Source organism: Girardinichthys multiradiatus, chromosome 2, assembly GCF_021462225.1.
Source record: "Girardinichthys multiradiatus isolate DD_20200921_A chromosome 2, DD_fGirMul_XY1, whole genome shotgun sequence".
Lineage (NCBI taxonomy): Eukaryota > Metazoa > Chordata > Actinopteri > Cyprinodontiformes > Goodeidae > Girardinichthys > Girardinichthys multiradiatus.
Window position 1 is genome coordinate 5,284,935 of NC_061795.1, and position 22,169 is coordinate 5,307,103.

Sequence of the window (22,169 nt, forward strand, 5' to 3'; positions counted from 1 at the left end):
AATGGTAGATTTCGGATCATGGTTTTGCAGTAAACACACAAGCATAAACGCCCCCATTTCAGATCATTTATCTTTTTACATCATACAGCTAGATTCATCAAGATAACAGGCCCTGTGTTCTTTCAGATAATGTAGCTGAGATTGTGGAACCAAGGGGACGTGGCTTACAGCTTGTAGCATTCACATGAGTGTGGGGGATAACAGGGACTGAGGTCTCTGTGCTGATCCTGCAGGCTTTTCAGATCATTTCAGTTAATTAAATACAAGCAAAGTTGTTGTGCACCAGGTTTATTATCTGCATCTGATTCTGCTGATTAACATCCAGTATTTCTCAGATCAGACAGGCACTAGATGATGATGATGATGGTATCATCCGCTGTGTGCTCACCACCCAGACTGATCTTCTGCAGCTGCTGCCTTTTTGTGTCTTGGTATTTGAGATGGGCCTAAACCTTATCATAGTAACGGTTAAAATGGGAAAAGTGTTGAAAAATTAATTAGCATCATCATCGCCTTTGTGACAATACATCTGTCTCTCCACACAGTCAGAGTCCAGCAAACAATCCTACTGGTCAAAAGGTAAACTTCCCATATCGACAGGGTCTTCACCTGGAATTTTTCTGGAAGAGAAACGATTTTCTTCTGCAGGCCCGTCATGATATGCCATTTATACCCACCCTTCAAGTTGACATGATTTTAGAAAGCTTTAACATCAGCGGTCGCACAGGGTCATAGGGTGAAAGGAAGCGGGAATAGACTCAGTGCTTGCGCTATAGCTGACATAAAAACCACACGGAGGGAGCCCAGATGTCAGTCAAAGGGCCGCTACACTCATAAAAATGAGCATATCGGCATAATTTCAGCATAGCGGGCTGCTACGCTGAAATGCGCTGGCGAGAACCTTGATTGAATAGGTTGCTTTAGTACACCAGATACATAAAGTAGTGTAATTGCACTGTACACAATAGTTGCTTAACAGTAGTTAATGATTTAATAGGTACTCTTCTAAAACCCAAACTGGGAAAGGGACAGTTCGAATGACAACATTAGACATCACAACCAAACGGTCTGCTTTGAGTGTTTGGAGGTTGATCAAACAGGATCAATTAGAGGGCTAATTGATTGCAGAAACCACCAAAATTGGATTCAGAACTTTATTAAAAACATTATTAAAAACTGGAAGGATAGTGGGGACCCATCGTCTTTGAGGAAGAAATGTGGCCGGAAAAAAATCTTGAATGATCATAATTGGCGATCACTTAAACGTTTGGTGAAATCATATCGAAGAAAAACAACAGAAGAACTCTGGCTTTGTTTAATAGTGAAAATAAGGGCATTTCTACACGCACAATGCAATGGGAACTCAAGGGATTGGGACTGAACAGCTGTGCAGCCTTAAGAAAACCACTAATCAGTGGCTAACCGCAAACAAAAGCTTCATTTGCTAGGGAGCATAAAAATTGGACTCTGGAGCAATGGAAGATGGTCTGATGAGTCCAGATTTACCCTGTTCCAGAGTGATGGGTGCATCAGGGTAAGAAGAGAGGCAGGTGAAGTGATACACCCATCATGCCTAGTGCCTACTGTGCAAGCCTGTGGGGACAGTGCTATGATCTGGGGTTGCTGCAGGTGGTCAAGTCTGGGTTCAGCAACAGTATGTGTTCAAAGAATGAGGTCAGCTGACTACCTGAATATACTGAATGACCAGATTATTCCATCAATGGTTTATTTCTTCCCTGATGGCACGGGCATATCCCAAGATGACAATGCCAGGATTCATTGGGGTCAAATTGTGAAAGAGAGGTTCAGGGAGCATGAGACATCATTCTCACACATGGATTGGCCACCACAGAGTCTAGATCTCAACCCCATTGACAATCTTTGGGATAAGCTTTGCACAGCGGTCAGACTCTACCATCATCAATGCAAGATCTTGGTGAAAAATTAAAGCAACACTGGGTGGAAATAAATCTTGTGACATCGCAGAAGCTTATCGAAACAATGACACAGCGAACGCATGCCATAATCAAGGCTAATGGCGGTCCAATGAAATATTAGATTGTGACCCTTTTTTTTGGTGGTGAATTTTTTTTGGCCAGGCAGTGTAACTCACTGGTCGAATGCACAGTCATTCCAAACGGATAAAACGGGAGCTGTTTGGTCCCTTGACAACTTCAAATTCAAGTGGAACTTGACCTTTGACCTTAAGCGTTGCCTAAAATACCCAAATAAGCCAGCAAAACTGCTATTCTTTCTCTTTTTGTACAAACAAAATAAAGGTAGGAACATTTACAAACTGTGCTCTTCAGTCTGGGATAGTGCATTCCTTATTGAACAAGTCCATAAGTTATACTCTGTCAAATGGTACTGTTCCACACAGCATTGTTTCATTATGCATGCAGCCTGTAGATTAGACCCAGCTGCCATTCAACGTTCATATTTTGGACTCATTTTTCCGTTATGTTTTAATAACGGCAGAGAAAAAAAGTTTGTCCCTCTTTATTAACAAGATTAACCATTTTTAACTTTTAGGAGTTGCAGTAAAATGGTGAAACATATTCTCCTGTTTGTGCCACTGCAACCACCATTAGAACAGAGAGTGAGTTGCTGCAGCTCATCCTGCAGAACCCAAGCTTGTGCCCCTCAAGGGATTCTAAGTGTCTGCTTTGGCATCGTGAAATCCTGCCATGATCTGTCGCCACCTCTGAGGAACACTGGGGGGTTCTGTCTGCAGCTTATCACAGCCTGTCAGGCACACAAGAATAGAGAGCCCCAACCCCCCCGATACTTTGCCCACTTTGATCTCTTAGTAGTTTTGAAGCCTTTTCCTCTGAGCTAATTTAGCATGTCTGCTTCTGTCCTCTGGCGTTAAACCTGAAAAGATTGATGGGAGGCAAATTTGTTTTTGCATCATCGAGCTCCAATCTATGCCTTTTACTTTTTGCCCACTTTTGCTTTTTACTTTCTTCACTAATAATCCCTCCATTTTTTTCTCCCCAGATGTGCGATTGCTGCTCAACAATGACAATCTTCTCAGGGAAGGTGCAGCACAGTAAGTCGCTTTTGTGTTGTTTAGATATTTCAAAAGTCTCTAGCTTCAGACTTCTAGCCTAGGTCTGTGTCCATGTTGCCCAGACATTGTCAACCAAACCTGATGAGCCAGCAATATATGCTGTTGGTCCTTTTATGCTGCCAAAATGGCTCCAACCCATGGGGAACCTTTTGGCCCCACAGAGCAGACCTATTCCAGTAATTATCCTGTAGCTGGTTCATGGCCAATTACTGCTCAGCAGTGGGACTCCACAACGATTACACTGTCAGAGTTGCTTTAGCTTAATAACTGTAGGCCTTTATATAGCAGTGCTCTTTTTTTACTAGGAAACAGACGATTAACAGTGATCCCTTTAGCCATGAGTGTTTGTTTTTGCTAATCTGTGTACATTGTCCTGATCAACACCTAAAATGTATCTTTTCATTCAGAGACTGGATGAAATTAGAGTGTAATGTAACTTTTTTCTTACAGTGCTTTTGCACAGTACAACTTGGACCAGTTTACTCCGGTGAAAGTTGAGGGCTACGAAGAACAGGTGAGCTCCTGTTTCACTTATCCATGAAAAAAGTAAAAGAGAAATAATTCTTTCACTTTTGATGATTTATTTGTACCTTTCTCACCTTGAAATTGATCACATCTTTCTAGTCACAGTGTTATTGCAACAGATGAGTCCTAGTAAAAAGAATGAATGCCTGGTTCACACGGCAGGATTTTCAAATTGTCCCGTTATATCTATGATTTTTTATTGTCATGTGTGGGTCACACGTGACAATAAAAAATCATAGATATAACAGGTCTGGTCCTAAAGTATGTCGTGTCCAGCCACACAGCAAGCACAACACACAACATGAACAGATTTCACTCATGAACATTCAGGTGTCAGATGGAAAATCTCACAAAACCTCCCGAGATCAAACGTGAGTTCATTGTGAACCAGGCATCAGTTGTATGTCGATTTAAAGTCTAACATAATTAAAAATTCCATCTGGCCTACATGGAGAATACTGTGAGTGACAGAAAACTACAACTGCATATGACCCGGAACTTATCATGCTCACTGTTAGCATCATGGTAACGTCATGCTCTGGGAAAGCTTTTCTTCAGGTGGGACAGGAAACTGCTCAGACTTGTTAGAAAGTTAGACACTCCAAAAGTCTGGAGACTAGGACAGTTCAGCTCTCCAGCAGGACAAGCACTATAAACACACAGCCAGGGCTACCATTCAGAGGTTTAGATTAAAAGAGATGTGTTAGTGTGGCCCATTCTAAGTCCAGACATAAATCCAGTAGAACATGTGTGGTAAGATTCAATAATTGCCCTCCAAAGCTCTCCATCCAGTCTGACTGAGCAGGATGAAAATGCACGCACCACTGTATAGATTTTTATTTGGTGATGAGCTCCAAGTGTTTGTGGTAGGAGGACCTCCTTTCCATCACCCTAATCTTTTGCTCCGTCCACAGAGACTCTTATCAGTTTCTAGTCAGGAATCTGTTTGTGCCACTCCAAAATGTTATTACTTCCAGTCCGATGAAACATGCTGGTAAACCTTAGATTACTTTAAAGCTAAAGCTGCCAGGGGTATGAATAGTTTTGAGCTTAATTTTAAGAAAACAAGACGCCATTACAGTTTCTGAAGCTCAATAAGATATTAAAAATAAGATGAGGGCATGTGTTTTTTTTAGATGGACAATTTCTATTATGGGAACTTTAAATATTTATTTGGGTATTCTATTTGAGAAAGTAAGTGTGATAAAACTATCAAACAAGTTGTTTTTCTCATCATTGTAAATGTTTGTTGTTGCCAGTTTGGTTTCTGTGATGTGACAAATGACTGTGACTGTATGTTCTGTAATGATTGCAGTGGATTATGTAAAGATGTCATCATTTCCCTGTGTTCCTTCATCACTGACTCAAATTCCCCAGTCAGACACCCAGCAGGCTGAGCCAAGTGTTGAGCTGGAAGGCAGATGGAAAGTTCTTGCTGAAGACTGTGTAGCAAACACATGTATACAGGTCCTTCTCAAAATATTAGCATATTGTGATGAAGTTCATTATTTTCCATAATGTCATGATGAAAATTTAACATTCATATATTTTAGATTCATTGCACACTAACTGAAATATTTCAGGTCTTTTATTGTCTTAATACGGATGATTTTGGCATACAGCTCATGAAAACCCAAAATTCCTATCTCACAAAATTAGCATATCATTAAAAGGGTCTCTAAACGAGCTATGAACCTAATCATCTGAATCAACAAGTTAACTCTAAACACCTGCAAAAGATTCCTGAGGCCTTTAAAACTCCCAGCCTGGTTCATCACTCAAAACCCCAATCATGGGTAAGACTGCCGACCTGACTGCTGTCCAGAAGGCCACTATTGATACCCTCAAGCAAGAGGGTAAGACACAGAAAGAAATTTCTGAATGAATAGGCTGTTCCCAGAGTGCTGTATCAAGGCACCTCAGTGGGAAGTCTGTGGGAAGGAAAAAGTGTGGCAGAAAACGCTGCACAACGAGAAGAGGTGACCGGACCCTGAGGAAGATTGTGGAGAAGGGCCGATTCCAGACCTTGGGGGACCTGCAAAAGCAGTGGAATGAGTGGAGTAGAAACATCCAGAGCCACCGTGCACAGGCGTGTGCAGGAAATGGGCTACAGGTGCCACATTCCCCAGGTCAAGCCACTTTTGAACCAGAAACAGCGGCAGAAGCGCCTGACCTGGGCTACAGAGAAGCAGCCCTGGACTGTTGCTCAGTGGTCCAAAGTACTTTTTCAGATGAAAGCAAATTCTGCATGTCATTCGGAAATCAAGGTGCCAGAGTCTGGAGGAAGACTGGGGAGAAGGAAATGCCAAAATGCCAGAAGTCCAGTGTCAAGTACCCACAGTCAGTGATGGTCTGGGGTGCCGTGTCAGCTGCTGGTGTTGGTCCACTGTGTTTTATCAAGGGCAGGGTCAATGCAGCTAGCTATCAGGAGATTTTGGAGCACTTCATGCTTCCATCTGCTGAAAAGCTTTATGGAGATGAAGATTTCATTTTTCAGCACGACCTGGCACCTGCTCACAGTGCCAAAACCACTGGTAAATGGTTTACTGACCATGGTATCACTGTGCTCAATTGGCCTGCCAACTCTCCTGACCTGAACCCCATAGAGAATCTGTGGGATATTGTGAAGAGAACGTTGAGAGACTCAAGACCCAACACTCTGGATGAGCTAAAGGCCGCTATCGAAGCATCCTGGGCCTCCATAAGACCTCAGCAGTGCCACAGGCTGATTGCCTCCATGCCACGCCGCATTGAAGCAGTCATTTCTACCAAAGGATTCCCGACCAAGTATTGAGTGCATAACTGTATATGATTATTTGAAGGTTGACGTTTTTTGTATTAAAAACACTTTTATTTTATTGGTCGGATGAAATATGCTAATTTTGTGAGATAGGAATTTTGGGTTTTCATGAGCTGTATGCCAAAATCATCCGTATTAAGACAATAAAAGACCTGAAATATTTCAGTTAGTGTTCAATGAATCTAAAATATATGAATGTTAAATTTTCATCATGACATTATGGAAAATAATGAACTTTATCACAATATGCTAATATTTTGAGAAGGACCTGTATATGTTTTTATAGGTATTTTTTTATCTACTTCTTAAACATGTTTTAATGTTTTTGTTTTTTCTGTTTTGGTCTTGTTTCTCTCCCTCTTTCTTTGCCGTCTTCTTGCCTTTGCCTGCACTCTGCATCTTAGGTCTTAATTACAGAGCATGGTGACCTCGGGAACGGCCGGGTCCTGGACCCAAAGAATAAGATCTCCTTCAAGTTTGACCACCTGAGGAAGGAGGCCAGTGACCCACGCCCTCATGATGTTGACAGCTCCATGGAAGGCTGGAGGAGTGCAGTGGACTCCGCCGTCAGGGCTTACGTCAAGGAGCATTATCCCAACGGAGTGTGCACCGTATGTTCAAGCCAGCTTCCACAAACACTTCCTAGATCCAGTAGCAGATCACTCAAACAGTTCATTTAGTGGTTTTGTTTTTTCAGTTACATTAAGTGTTGTAATGATCAGAGTTTTAATGCAGACATCCCATCCAAGCTTTCTCACAGCATGTTATTTAATAAATGACAATATACCCTGTCTCTGTTCTCCCTTCAGATTTATGGAAAAACCATTGACGGGCATCAAACCATCATCGTGTGCATCGAGTGCCACCAGTTTCAACCCAAAAATTTCTGGTATGTCTGAAACGGTGGAAAAGCAGGAGTTACTGCCCTGTAATTTACCATTTGATATTTTACTCGTGATACATGAGACCTGCTCAGCGTTACACTGAATGATGATCTTCTTTAGCTCCAAGGAAAACTCTGACGTTTCATAACATGCATGAGATGCGTATAAACCCTTTAAGGCTAATGCAGTAATTGTCAAAGGACTTTGGCCGCTCTGTAGCAATGCTGAGCTGTTTCTCATCGTGTTAATCTAATTGGATAAGAACTGGTCGAATCCTCTTTGCTGCTGGGTTTTACTGGGCTTACGTGTCATTTGGTGTAATTATCCCACCAGTCTTGCGACTGCTGTTAGTGATTGCTACTAGAGGAGAGGGAGGAAAAAGGGGAGTAAATTAAAGATAAGTATTCCTGTTTGGAGTGTTGGCTGGATTCTTATCTGGGATTTTAATAATGGTGGTCATGATAGAATCTAAAAATGTATACTGACAAGCTCTTACGATTGTTTAAGCCAGAATTAAGTCCTGTAAAATGCCCAGCGTTTTCAACAAATAAAGCAGATTAATTGGGTCTTTCTAGCCTGAGTAGAATCCAGAACTTTCTATGTTGGTATACGATTCCTACTGTGTGATAACCTTGAATAAAAATATGATGATATTTACATAAAGATAAAATAAAAATGTCATAAACTAATTCCTTCTATATGAAAGAGAGAAATATTTTTTTCATACTTCTGCAAAACCAATCTAACACATTGATTGTTATGGTATTAATACTGTTGGTAGCATTTTATGTTGATACATAGATTTCAAGTTTAGTAATATTTTCAGGGAAACATACTTTATAGCTCAGAACATTGTACCTTTTTGCTGTGTGGACATTAAGTTGTAGATGTTAAGTTGATATAAGCTAGGTTAGTAGTCTGTCCTTCTGATCAGGTCGCCAGCCTGCATTCTGTTGCTTTACAGACATGCACATGCATTTTTAAATCAGACTTGCTCTCTACAGGGCGATGAAGCGTTCTCCTTGGGTTTCCATGACATCACTATCCGTGTTTTTCATGACCAAAAATCCTCATCAGTTTTGAAACTGTAAATTATTATTGATACAATTAACCAGTCCATACCTGCCAGGATATTGTACCGCAGTCGAGGTATGGCTCGATACATGGTTGTTGTGTGTGTTGTTTTTTTTAGTTGTCATGTAAAAGCTCGTCACAAAGTAGTTGAGTGCAATATTAACTCTATTCAGTGAACATTGACATGCTGACATAGTTCCATCATTATATTAGAGCACTTCCTGACGTCTTTAATGATTCTGACAGAACTCTACAACAAATTAAGTTTGGAGCATATTCATATTTTAACGCATGCTGGGTATTTGGTTTACACCATCTACCACGGAGTTGCGAGGAATCGGGCACAGAATCATACTTTGACACTTGAGTACATACAGAACACGTTGTTTGTGTATAATAATAACCTCAAATTTGTAGGATAAATACTTGCATGGTTCAAATAAAAATTAAAGCAATATCAAAATGAATGTCCCAGACTTCTGTCTTACAGGATTCTGGGACATTCACCTTCACCCAGCTGCACTCACAAACACACATAAAAACACATTTAATTGTACATGCCATTGCAGTGGGAAGGTTATGAGAAATTTAATATGTATACCCAATTGGAAATATATATATATTAGATAGATAAAATAAAAAAAAGTTAAGTCTCTCTGTAGGCCTTCCTGGTCCAGAGATGATATATTTTCTGATTTACAGTGGAGCTGCTTCCACTTCCTGTGGATTTTCACTAGATAAAGTCTTTGTGGGCGGACCCGTCATTTTTTCAGCAGAACAGTGCTGAGGTTTCTATAGCCTCTTCCAGATCATGTTGTCATTCCAGGATCTACATGTATTCATTATGCCTCATGTTGAAGTCAATCCATTAATGTTACACCCCTGTTTCATCTTGGGAGGTAGTCATTAACCCTTAACCAGTATGAGCTGTGAGAGGTAATACCAGATTGCAGTATGAGTGTGACAGTACAAAGCAAAGAAACACAGCTGCTGCAGCAGGAGTCTACAGGTCCTTCTCAAAATATTAGCATATTGTGATAAAGTTCATTATTTTCTATAATGTCATGATGAAAATTTAACATTCATATATTTTAGATTCATGGCACACTAACTGAAATATTTCATGTCTTTTATTGTCTTAATATGGATGATTTTGGCATACAGCTCATGAAAACCCAAAATTCCTATCTCACAAAATTAGCATATTTCATCCGACCAATAAAAGAAAAGTGTTTTTAATACAAAAAACGTCAACCTTCAAATAATCATGTACAGTTATGCACTCAATACTTGGTCGGGAATCCTTTTGCAGAAATGACTGCTTCAATGCGGCGTGGCATGGAGGCAATCAGCCTGTGGCACTGCTGAGGTCTTATGGAGGCCCAGGATGCTTCGATAGCGGCCTTTAACTCATCCAGAGTGTTGGGTCTTGAGTCTCTCAACGTTCTCTTCACAATATCCCACAGATTCTCTATGGGGTTCGGGTCAGGAGAGTTGGCAGGCCAATTGAGCACAGTGATACCATGGTCAGTAAACCATTTACCAGTGGTTTTGGCACTGTGAGCAGGTGCCAGGTCGTGCTGAAAAATGAAATCTTCATCTCCATAAAGCTTTTCAGCAGATGGAAGCATGAAGTGCTCCAAAATCTCCTGATAGCTAGCTGCATTGACCCTGCCCTTGATAAAACACAGTGGACCAACACCAGCAGCTGACACGGCACCCCAGACCATCACTGACTGTGGGTACTTGACACTGGACTTCTGGCATTTTGGCATTTCCTTCTCCCCAGTCTTCCTCCAGACTCTGGCACCTTGATTTCTGAATGACATGCAGAATTTGCTTTCATCTGAAAAAAGTACTTTGGATCACTGAGCAACAGTCCAGTGCTGCTTCTCTGTAGCCCAGGTCAGGCACTTCTGCCGCTGTTTCTGGTTCAAAAGTAGCTTGACCTGGGGAATGCGGCACCTGTAGCCCATTTCCTGCACACGCCTGTGCACGGTGACTCTGGATGTTTCTACTCCAGACTCAGTCCACTGCTTCCGCAGGTCCCCCAAGGTCTGGAATCGGCCCTTCTCCACAATCTTCCTCAGGGTCCGGTCACCTCTTCTCGTTGTGCAGCGTTTTCTGCCACACTTTTTCCTTCCCACAGACTTCCCACTGAGGTGCCTTGATACAGCACTCTGGGAACAGCCTATTCGTTCAGAAATTTCTTTCTGTGTCTTACCCTCTTGCTTGAGGGTGTCAATAGTGGCCTTCTGGACAGCAGTCAGGTCAGCAGTCTTACCCATGATTGGGGTTTTGAGTGATGAACCAGGCTGGGAGTTTTAAAGGCCTCAGGAATCTTTTGCAGGTGTTCAGAGTTAACTCGTTGATTCAGATGATTAGGTTCATAGCTCGTTTAGAGACCCTTTTAATGAAAATGCTAATTTTGTGAGATAGGAATTTTGGGTTTTCATGAGCTGTATGCCAAAATCATCCGTATTAAGACAATAAAAGACCTGAAATATTTCAGTTGGTGTGCAATGAATCTAAAATATATGAATGTTAAATTTTCATCATGACATTATGGAAAATAATGAACTTCATCACAATATGCTAATATTTTGAGAAGGACCTGTAGGTGCACACAGAGGGAGACATCATATCATGTCCCAGTGTTCATCTGGTCTGAGATATGTTGATTAGCAGAATCTGATGCTGATGATAACATGCAGATTATGGCACACAGCTTGTATTTAAAGCTCTGAATGTATTTGAACAGCGGGTCTGCATGAGAATCGCTACACAGATTTTCCTTAGGCAAATTCTACACCTCTTCTTGGTTGAACTATGATCTGAAAGCTGAGCCTACTGGTGGTTTCCATCTGCCAGATCAGCTGATTTAGAGGATCAGCTAATCATGACTCTGCTGGGATCATTTTCAAAGCACTGTGAGACCTGGAAACCACAGGAGCACACCATCTTCGTCGCTACTGTACAGTTGACCCCAAATCCAACAGTTGACTCCATTCTTGGCAGAGGTAGGGCAGATGGAGTCCCAGCTGATCTGGTGGATTGATACAGGCGGCAGGCTCAACAAACGTAGCTTCACATAGAAACACGGACAATGTTGGGCTTAACAGAACAGCATCAGTTGTTAATATCTAGCACTGTTAATATCTGCTAACGGCGTTTTTAGTTTGAATTATTTTAAATTGCTTAAGTCAACTTCAACACAGTGTACGTCTGACTAGCCGTTTGCTTCCACCACTCCAAGGATGTTTTTTATATTTGCAGTTAGCTCATGACCTTTGTCTCTTACAGGTAAGGGAAATATTACTGACAATAACTTCACAGAACCTCACTAAAAAAACAAAATTCATATTGATCCTTGAATCGGTTTTGAGAACTGACCCAAACATTGTAGGCTTATAATTTCGTTCCCAGAACACCCATGAGACTTTGCAGGACATTTCATAATGCTTGGCTGTTGTCTGATTTTCAGATCTATTTCTGAAGAGTGAAGAAACTAAAGAACACCTGCAGCCCAGTCATAAAGCTCAGGAATGTCGATGGTAATTACAGTCTGCGTTTTCTGTTTGTGTCTCTCTGCGCAGGAATGGACGCTGGAGGTCAGAGTGGAAATTCACCGTCTCTCCCTCCACCACTCAGGTGGCAGGAATCATGAAAATCCAGGTATTTTAATTGGTCTTTCTTCTCGTGAGTGAATGTGGGTCTTGGTTAGAAATTCTCTGTTTAAGAAGCATTTATTCTTTGTTTGGCCGCTTTTAAGAACATATGATAAGTGTAACCAAAACTGAAGCACTGGGCATAAATAATAAGATTAACAGACACAATAGACTAAAAATTATATCTTGGCATACATATCTTTTTGTCTGTGTTGAATCTTTATGATGCTAATTACAGTAAAACTATTCAATCCATCTATAAAGATTCAGAACGGTGGTCTACACTCTCACTCATCTTTATGGGTTGTGTTGATGGTATTTACTTTACCATTCTACCTAGGCTGCTCTATCTATATCAGATGTTTCCTATATATCAACTCCTGATGCTTGAAGGGGGAAGGCATGCTCTGAGGCACACCTAGCAGCAAGCACATTCACCTGCAGAGAATCGAAATGGAAAATGATCACTAGATCCTTAGAATGCCAGAGATTGTGTCCAAAACAAGTCTGATGGCTCCTTGTTCATGTTGGGGAAGATGTGGAACATGTACAGCTAATTACACTCATATTCTGACCCAAATGTCCTAGATCAAGTAAATATGGGTAAAATGTCTTTCAACAAAATGTCAAACAAGATGCTGAATTAGTTTAGTTTGGAACTGCAGCCAAATTAGAAACGAAGGGCAAACATAAATTACTTACAGCAGTTTTCAAATGCATACCCATTAGATCATTGAAATCTGACTCTCCAACATACAATACGTGAATCTAAAAGGAATACACATCAGTAGGAAGAAAGTCCATACTGGGTGAGGCTTCAGGAACCCTGTCCAGGCCGTACCAATTCAAGGACTTATTAGTTGGTGTAGTTCTCCCCCATATTTTGTTTATTTTTAGAAACGTCTTTAGTACAACATTACTTCAGATGAAATCCAGAAAGATTAATAGAAATTAGTACATGTACTAAAAACTAAATAAAAATTGATTTAAAAACTGTTTTCTTGGTCTAATGCTGTACATACTATTATACATCCTTTTTATTTGTTTTATTTGGAGATGTAAGAAAGCATTTTAGCAGCTGGTTGATCAGAGAAAAAGCCACGCAAACAAATGCACTTCTCATGTCTGCATTTGAATCAAAGAGGCAAATGTACCTGGGACTAAAAGCAGGTTGAAGGTAGCTGAGCTATACCTTCAGGTCAAGGCACAGATGGGATGTTCTATACTTTGATCTATACAGGTTCATTACTATGAGGATGGAAACGTTCAGCTGGTGAGCCACAAAGAGGTTCAGGAGTCCATGTCGGTTTCTGTGAGTATAGCTCCAAACCTGTCTTAAATTCACTTTAATAGTTTATAAAGTGTCTATGAACTATGATGGTTATATTTTTATAAAGGTGGTGTTTAAACATGTTAACATTTCCATGGGGATTTTTATCTCTTGTTAGCACAGTGGAGGTGATAGCCAATGTACTCTGAACCCTCAATTTTTCTCCTGCTCTCAAACTAATGATGAATGTTTTATCATCATTTAGAATGAGGCTTCAACTGCTAAGGAGTTCGTTAAGATCATGGAAGCTGCAGAAAATGACTATCAGGTATGTTACAATGTAACATGAAGCTGAACTATTAATATTAGGTGATGCACTCTACAAATTGCCTAGTGACCGGATTTTGCCGGCCAGAAATTGGCCAAAAGGTCTCTGATTAGTGCATTATCAAATAGCGACACTACTTACTAGATGTTAAACTCATTTATTAGGCACGGCTCGCTGCTTTGTTCAAATGTATACTAGGCATATGTTACTCTCTTCTAGATCTCATCAGAGAAACATTCACATCAAGAATGATGTCAGGCAGAGAAGTGCCATTCTGATGAATTTTATATAAAAATAATCTGCATAGCCAAGCTTTCAGAAAATGAAGATGTTGATAATTCAACCTAATGAAATTTTAATGAGAAAAACCTGCCACATTGACTCTGTATAACCAATATTTTTCCTCTTCGTCTTGCCTTCCTCTCCTCTTTTCTTTTGTCTTCTTCAGACGGCCATTAACGAGAATTACCAGACCATGTCGGACACTACCTTCAAAGCCTTACGCCGCCAGCTTCCTGTGACACGCACCAAGATCGATTGGAACAAGATCTTGAGCTACAAGATTGGCAAAGAGATGCAAAATGCTTGAGAAAAACATCAGAGAAGAATACAGACAGATCCCCCTGACCCCTCAACCCCTCCCAAACAATGTTGCATGACTGGATAGTTGTATTGTCTTTGTACAAAATTTAGAGAAAACAGGGGCAAAGAAGGGTTTGGTCTCGCAGCCAGAAGATATCTACTATATGGCTACCTTTCTTTACATGCGCTGTAAACTCCCCTGTATTTTGGCTTCATGATGAGAAAAGTCAGTGTATTTGGGAAAAATAAAAACCAAAACTAGAGGAAACATTGGAAGACATAGGAAAAGGAGCAAAAACATGGATGCAAAAACAACCATATAAAGTTTATTACCACATGTGCAATATTTATGAGTGAGCCCACACCTTTATTTTGACCTGATGAGAAACAGATTGAACTTGCAGATGTGGTAAAAACAAATCATTTTTGGGAGAGTTTTTTTGTTTTGTGTTTCTTTTTGAAAGAGCTCAGATATTACAGCTGAAACATACGAGTCCCTTCACTTCACTGTTAATGTTCCATGCAGTCAAATCAAATAAATGGTTTTGTGTTCATCTTTGGCACAATCAGTCACCATTAACAGACACTCGATGTTCTTGTTCCCTCATGTTGGTACTTTCCCCACCCTCTGTCCTATCTGTCCTATCTCAACTTTGCAGTGCTCCTAGCCTTTTTGACTTGACATTGTCTGAACTCTCACTCAGCGCAGGGAGTCTGGACCACTTAAACAAGCTTAATTAATAAGACATGAGTCGCTCAATAATGTGCATAATGTCCAATTTACAATAAAATCAAAAAGCATCACTTCCTCCTCCAGTGCTTATTTTTTATTAAAAACAGAACCGGACTGTATTATATAACAAGGCACACTGTAATATATATTCCTGTATGAAACAGCCTGTCTGTCAGTTTGGTGATATATTTCCATGAGATTAACTGTAACTCAGTCACAATTATGTTGCATTAAATGACAAATTTTCTATTTACTGACTCACTCCTAATTTCTGAAACCATTAATTGTGTTAGTGCCAAAGCTCTTGTTGTTGGCTTCCATATTCTGACCTCACTTTAGTCTGTAGCACAGCGTCCCATTGTCAATTATCACCCAGTTATTGGGTGATATAGCCCGCATGAAGAGTTAATCTAATGCACGGCTCCCACTTTAATCCAACATCCTTGGGTTCAATGACCACAGCTCCTTTTACCAGTTGTACTTGTTTGTCCTTTTAGATTATAAAAATGTTGTGGGTTTGAGGGAATTTAATAATGGGGACAATGAACAGCCATTTACAGCTCTATGGTTTTAAGTATCAGCATCTAATAAAAAATGATCTTGTAGACTTGTAGAACCACCTTACCAACTGCACAGCATTGCAGTTATTTCCAGATTTAAGGGTGGCTACAAAACAATGACAGTTTGATCGGTTTTAGTGAAACTGACACGATTTTAGAGCATGGTAAGGACAAGATCAGTTTTAATGTCCTGAAGTAAAGCTCTACAGTTAAGAAATCTCTTTTCTTTTTTTTTTTTTAACAAGACTATAGAAAAAAACCTAAAAATGTACACAGGTATGCAACAAGTAATGACAAATATAATTCACAAATATATTAAGTAACTAAAATATTTCAACTTTTTATTCATTCACTTACAATGTTTTGGTTTTTTACAGGTTTTAAAAGAAATAAAAAAGAAATTATGCGTGAACATCCTTCAGTGTTTTGTGATTTAACATTTAAGAAGCCAGTCCAAAACACAATTTCACCATTTAACAGAGAAACAATATAGTGAGTTCCGAGCTGCATCATCCTGTGCACTTTAAGGTCGGGGTAACATTTTCTTGACTTTATTTTTAATAATAAGAATAACGGTGAAATGGCGACATCTTGAGGCCGCGGGTGCTATGACCCTGTGTCTGGGTACTGTTAGCTGACGTTAGCTGTGTAGCTGACTTTGCAGACACGTATACACACAGTTTAGACACATGTTGAAGTGACGCTGGCAGAAATGCAAGCTCCGGTTAAGGAATTCACCGGCTTTCCCACTCCCACGAATTAAGGTTAGCTCTCACACATTATTGTTCTTTCTGTCCTGTCGGAGCCATTCTCTGTGCCTTCGTTTGTCTCGCTGTATTTGAAGTTTTCACGTTTTCCAAACAGAAGTCAACTGATGTTAGCTGTTAGCTAGCCTTGTAAGGTAAGGGGCTTCCTCTTAGTCAGGTAGAAGTTATATTTTTTTTTCGCGGTCGCAAACATGTGAAATGCATGCGTAGGAAGTTTCCAGTATAAACTCTTTTCTTTCCCAGTGCTACTGGCAAATTCCAGGCAGCAGAGCTGTGCAGTGTTAGACAGGATTCCCATCATGTTTCACGGCAACACTCTTTGTTTTCAGCGTCAAAAGTTGATTTATTTTTGCCCACCTGTCCTGTTTGCTCTTTCCTAAAGGAAGGAACTCACTTTTAGGAGAAAGTGTGTCAGGAAGCAAATTTAGGTTAGTTTAAATAAAATGCACAACACAGATCCCAGCGTTGCCACGTCTTGTACTCCTGTGGACCCAGTAGCTTTTTATCTGGAAGTGTTGGTTTCAGTGTTGGCATTACTGGTTTCCAGAAGCGAGGGATGGGTCTCCTGAGACTGTGTGCTGAGCAGCAGATGGGAGAATGTGTTCCTTTCAGAAAGCCTGGAGCAGCACACATTGACCTCCTGGGGAGAGAGCGTGATCATTGGCTAAAATCAGGAACACTTTAGCTCTGTTCGGCAGGTAAAATGTGGCATGCATGTTACTGACTCTCTCCCTGAGGAGAGAAGAGGCAAAGCTGCTGCTTCTGCCATGTTCAGAAACTGTTGCTTAAAAAAACCTCTTGAACAAGTCTTTAAAAAGCCATGCAGAGTAATTTAGGTTCTTTCTGGATGTCAGTTATTCTGAGACTTGCAAAATTATAATTTCAAGACCTGATAAAATTGCATGCCCTTTACCATAGTTACCTTAGTGTGTGGACAGGTTTCCACACACTGTTCATGGACTTACATATAATAATGTTTGGCTTCTATTGATTTATTTGAGCATATCATTTTCCACTCTGAAATTACTATATAAAATATAACAAATTATTATTTTAAACAACTGGGTGCACAAGATCAGTATTATGCACACATTGCAGACCAGAAATTGGTAAACATATGCCTATTTTTTGTAAACACATTGGACTGAAGGTTCTAAAATCAACTATAACTAAGGCTGCACAATATATCACGAATATATTGTCATCTCAATATCAGTTTGTGCTGTGTTCATATCGCAAAGGGCTGTTTGGAGTGCAGTAAATATATTCCAAGTGTTATGAACTTGCATTATTCATGCTAATGTAATATTTAGCCAGTTGGACAGAGTCTTACAGCAACAGAAGCCCACACTGGACACAAGTGACTTCACCCAAAATGCTGAAGGTCACAGAGTGATGGAAGCTCAGATGAAAAATAGGAGGAAATAAGAAATTAGGCACCTGATACGCATCGCAATATTTACCAATATTACAGCTCTAATTTTAACCTGACATGATCTATTTATTTTTCACTAGTGGTCATGATTGATTCAAGCTGGTAGTTTTTCTTTGCCAACATAAAACTGAATTGTTTGACAGCACTGATTTAGACTGAACCAGAGTTAGCACACTGGTAGTGTTCAAGGAACCCGCTTGTGGATTGTTGTTCACAATTTACAATTGCAACAGTCTTTTAGAGCCATTTCTGAACAACATAGGATTCAAAGGTCATAAGTTCAAATAATTGTGCACATGTACAAGTTATTCGTGTCTTATTCTAGACCTTAGCACGGTGCTGACATTCAAACTGTCACCTTTAGAGGAAACGAGATTGGTTCGGATGTTCGGGAGCAACCCAGGAACCCTGAGGTTGAAGCCTTTTAGGAACCGGAAACTGCTGGAAAATGACTTTCACTGTACAGATTAAAGAGGGTATTCAGTCACTATGTACTGATATGGTACTGACCAACAAAGAAGCCCGTAGTCTGAAATTAAATGTCCAACCTTTGACCAGTAAAGCGCTTTCTGAAGAAAAGTTTAATAGTAAGACGGGGCAATGATTGAGCTATACGACCTCAATGACAAGAAGTATGTTTGAAAGTGTCATGGAGAGGCTTTCACTGCACCAGCTTTTCAGGAACTGTGGTGGCAGCATGATGCTGTGGGGCTTTATGATGCTGGTACATTGCATGAAATGAATGGAATAATAAAGGAGGGTCATCTCCAGATTCAGCAGGGTGCCATTAAATCACCAGGTAGTTCGATGAAACTTGGACAATGATCACAGACATACTCGGTTTTTGGAACAAGTAAAGCAACTGAAAGTTTCTGGAAGCCAGCTTATGGTTAGTGGCAGATGAACATAAAATGATAACTGAAACAAACTGTATGACTTTGGAAAATTTCAAAATATGAGTGGACTATTTAGAGATTTAGGAAAAAATGTATATTATTTACCTTTTAAGAACAACTTTATGTGACTTGCAGACTCCTGAGATGAGACATTAAAAATGATAGCATACTCTCACTTCCCTTTCCTCTGTGACAATGTCTAAGGTTGTTGTTCCCTTTTACTGGTTTATCTTTGGAGATAGGATAGTGTGGGATTCCCGTTCAGAACATTTAAGACTTCATCACATCAGACACAGTTGCATCTGATTTGGCACTTTTTGGAAAATGACCTCCTGTAATTTAACCTTGGATATTTTTACCTGTCATGGAGACTTTTGTTCCAGCAGACTGGAAGAGGGTGGCTTCTCTGCTGCTCTGTTGTCACAAGGCAGTGTCCAAAAGTCGTAAGCTTACTGTGTGTGCTGCTGTTCTAATGCCCACTTGCCAGCTCTGCACTGGTGGCACCACCATTCTCTACCTTACTCATCAGGCGCACATGGTCGGAGATGGGAAAGGTTCAATCTTGGGGAAATAACATGTCTGCCATGGAGTAATAATTCGATTTTCTGGTCATATGTATGTACCCTGAAGTGACTAGGACTGGTTTCTAGTTAAATATTATTTAAAGACTGCTTAAAATGTTAAATTACAGGGTAATTAAATACTTTTTTGGAACTTTATGTAAAAAATGTCACAGATCCAGAATGTTGAGGTGATCAATTCTAAAGATGTTTTTATCTGGAAAAAAAAAGTTTATTAAACCTTATGCATTAAGTTATACAGCATTTTTTCAGCTGTCTTCTTTCTCAGCAAAAGAAGATGAAGGATTTTCCGAGTTAGCATTATGACGCAACACACCCAACCACAGCACTCGTTCACCACAGATCCAGAGCAGACTGGTCAGAAGTCTTTATTTAGAAGCTACGCAGCAGTGCATTGGTAATGTGATCTCAGTGAGAAATGCTTGGCCCAGAGAGAAGTCCATCCTTTTTCTTTTTTTCTGTCTCCATTCCCTGGATCATAGTTATTGAGAACATTCACATACATGAGCTCGGATCATTTGTTCCATTTTTGCACATTGAAGTACCCACAAAGGTTATTCAAAGCAAGTCGTAATAGCTGGCTTTCTAATATGTGACCTATCGGAGCTATCTGACTGCACAAATGCCAGGAATCCTATTTTGTTTGTACCTAGATCAATAATGGAGCGCACAGTGAGAGGTACTCCTGAGCATAGACGCAAGACGTTCAGCCTCAACAGTGTTTAGGTGAAGGCGTGTAGGTAGGCACAAAAAGATTAGCTGTTTAACAAAGAATTGGTAATGTGGAGCTGTTAATGTATAAAAGTCAGTCAATCTCATAATCTTGTAAAAATCTGTTTTGAAGGATGAATTCTTTGCTTTGCTATTGATTAATTGATTTAATTACAAATGTAAAGGAGCAAGGAGTTTCTGTAGGTTTCTCAAAATAGAATTAAATTAATCACACTACAGTTAAGGATTATATGATAGACAATTAGCACTGGTAATTAAAGTAATAAATAAATTATGAATACTTAATTATTTATTTTTTCCTCCACATTTTTCATACTAGAAGAGCGAGGAAAAATGTAAACTATCTATCCTGGAAGACAAAACCTAACTCCTGACTGGAGCTGTTTTCACATTTCAAGTATGTAAATAATTTACTTGAATAAAGTGATTGTTTACTTAACATATATTTAAGATTAGCTAATTAACTTTCTGAATTTCAAAATCAGCAAATTTGTGATATTCATATAGGAGCACTTTGACATGTACTGACAAGCATTCGGACAAGACCTCTTCTCTCTGCTGTGTGGGCGGTGGCTTGGGTAGCTTGGGAGCCGGACCCTGGCACTGGATTCATGGCATAGGGTTAGGGGTTGCACTCAATTACCGGTATTGTAAATCAGTCATTTATATTCACCCTCATCAACATGAAAAATCACCAACGGGTTTCTAAAGGCTGGACTGCTGCGTGATTAAGGGGACCGGGTGCGCTCAAGTGAGAGCGTCAACGAAGAGGCTGAAGTGAGTGACGAGATCCTGAGGCTGATGAAGTCGGACAATGAAGAACAGGACTTTGATGGTTTCAGTTCGCAGGAAGAAGATGAAGAAGGTGATCAATGACTTTTGACCTGGTAGGCTGCAGTGTATATCAGTTAGGAGATATTGGAATGTTGTTTGTGCACTGTTCACTAAAAAAGCATAAGCAATGAAATTTGTGTGTTACTGATAACGTACGTAGATTTAAAGGTAGCCGTGTTAGCCACTGTTCAAAAAAAACATTTGCAATATGCATTTGTTTATATTACAATACGGATTAAATTAAAAGTGAAAAAATTCTCACGTGTAATATCTTTCTGTGTAAATCATATTACAACGTGGGACACCCGCGGCTTAATATCCGGTGCGGCCTGTACAAGTACAAAATGGGTTTTCTTTCTAAAATTAGAGCATGCGGCTTTTAATCAGGTGCGCTCTGTAGTCCGGAATTTAGGGTATATCTGACTCGACATATACAGCAACAGCCTTTAATAAACTCACATCTTGCTCGTGATGATAATGTTCCAAAGTTCTTTGCTGTAGTGGTAAGCTAATGTTACCATATTTACTGTTTTACTATAACTCACTAAGTTGTTTTGTGACATCCTTTAATGCTGTCCCAGTTATGTGTGTGCAGAAAAAAAAACATACTTGAAGGCTTGTTTTACCTTCTTTGTAAACTAGGAGCTTTTCACTGAACATCATACTATTTAATGACTAGTGTCTCAGCTGCTGTCTGAGCACAGGCAGAGAAGATAACATGACACATAGAGACAGACTGAAAGCCACAGCAGTCTCTTTCACTATTAATGTCTTTGTAAATGGTAAAAGCTATTTCAGTGTTTGGTAAGCCATGCTCAAGAATATAGGTGGGGGTTTCTAAAAACTGCATGGCCCGCTGGGGTTGCAGCTATTTCTCAAAATATTAGCATATTGTGATAAAGTTCATTATTTTCCATAATGTCATGATGAAAATTTAACATTCATATATTTTAGATTCATTGCACACTAACTGAAATATTTCAGGTCTTTTATTGTCTTAATACGGATGATTTTGGCATACAGCTCATGAAAACCCAAAATTCCTATCTCACAAAATTAGCATATCATTAAAAGGGTCTCTAAACGAGCTATGAACCTAATCATCTGAATCAATGAGTTAACTCTAAACACCTGCAAAAGATTCCTGAGGCCTTTAAAACTCCCAGCCTGGTTCATCACTCAAAACCCCAATCATGGGTAAGACTGCCGACCTGACTGCTGTCCAGAAGGCCACTATTGACACCCTCAAGCAAGAGGGTAAGACACAGAAAGAAATTTCTGAACTAATAGGCTGTTCCCAGAGTGCTGTATCAAGGCACCTCAGTGGGAAGTCTGTGGGAAGGAAAAAGTGTGGCAGAAAACGCTGCACAACGAGAAGAGGTGACCGGACCCTGAGGAAGATTGTGGAGAAGGGCCGATTCCAGACC

General features: G+C 40.0%; 2 protein-coding genes across 4 annotated transcripts in view; both read left to right on the plus strand.

The window, feature by feature from the left end:
• Positions 1-15,186, plus strand: part of LOC124861108 (F-actin-capping protein subunit alpha-2) — a 34,667-nt gene extending 19,481 nt beyond the window's left edge. Inside the window, exons 3-10 of the mRNA XM_047354655.1 lie at positions 3,001-3,052; positions 3,524-3,587; positions 6,803-7,009; positions 7,208-7,287; positions 11,953-12,031; positions 13,265-13,336; positions 13,560-13,622; positions 14,071-15,186. Of these exons, the coding sequence (XP_047210611.1) occupies positions 3,001-3,052; positions 3,524-3,587; positions 6,803-7,009; positions 7,208-7,287; positions 11,953-12,031; positions 13,265-13,336; positions 13,560-13,622; positions 14,071-14,211 (758 nt within the window). The 3' untranslated portion in view covers positions 14,212-15,186. The remainder of the gene's footprint in view (positions 1-3,000; positions 3,053-3,523; positions 3,588-6,802; positions 7,010-7,207; positions 7,288-11,952; positions 12,032-13,264; positions 13,337-13,559; positions 13,623-14,070) is intronic.
• An 847-nt stretch (positions 15,187-16,033) lies between these two features.
• The window catches only part of LOC124861031 (suppressor of tumorigenicity 7 protein homolog), a 74,537-nt gene continuing 68,401 nt past the window's right edge, over positions 16,034-22,169 (plus strand). For 2 of the 3 annotated variants that reach the window (XM_047354652.1, XM_047354654.1), the window contains exon 1: positions 16,034-16,261. The gene's annotated coding sequence lies outside the window, so the exon portion shown is untranslated. Of the gene's footprint in view, positions 16,262-16,940; positions 16,963-22,169 lie in introns of those variants that run through there. The other variant, XM_047354653.1, reaches the window with a different exon arrangement.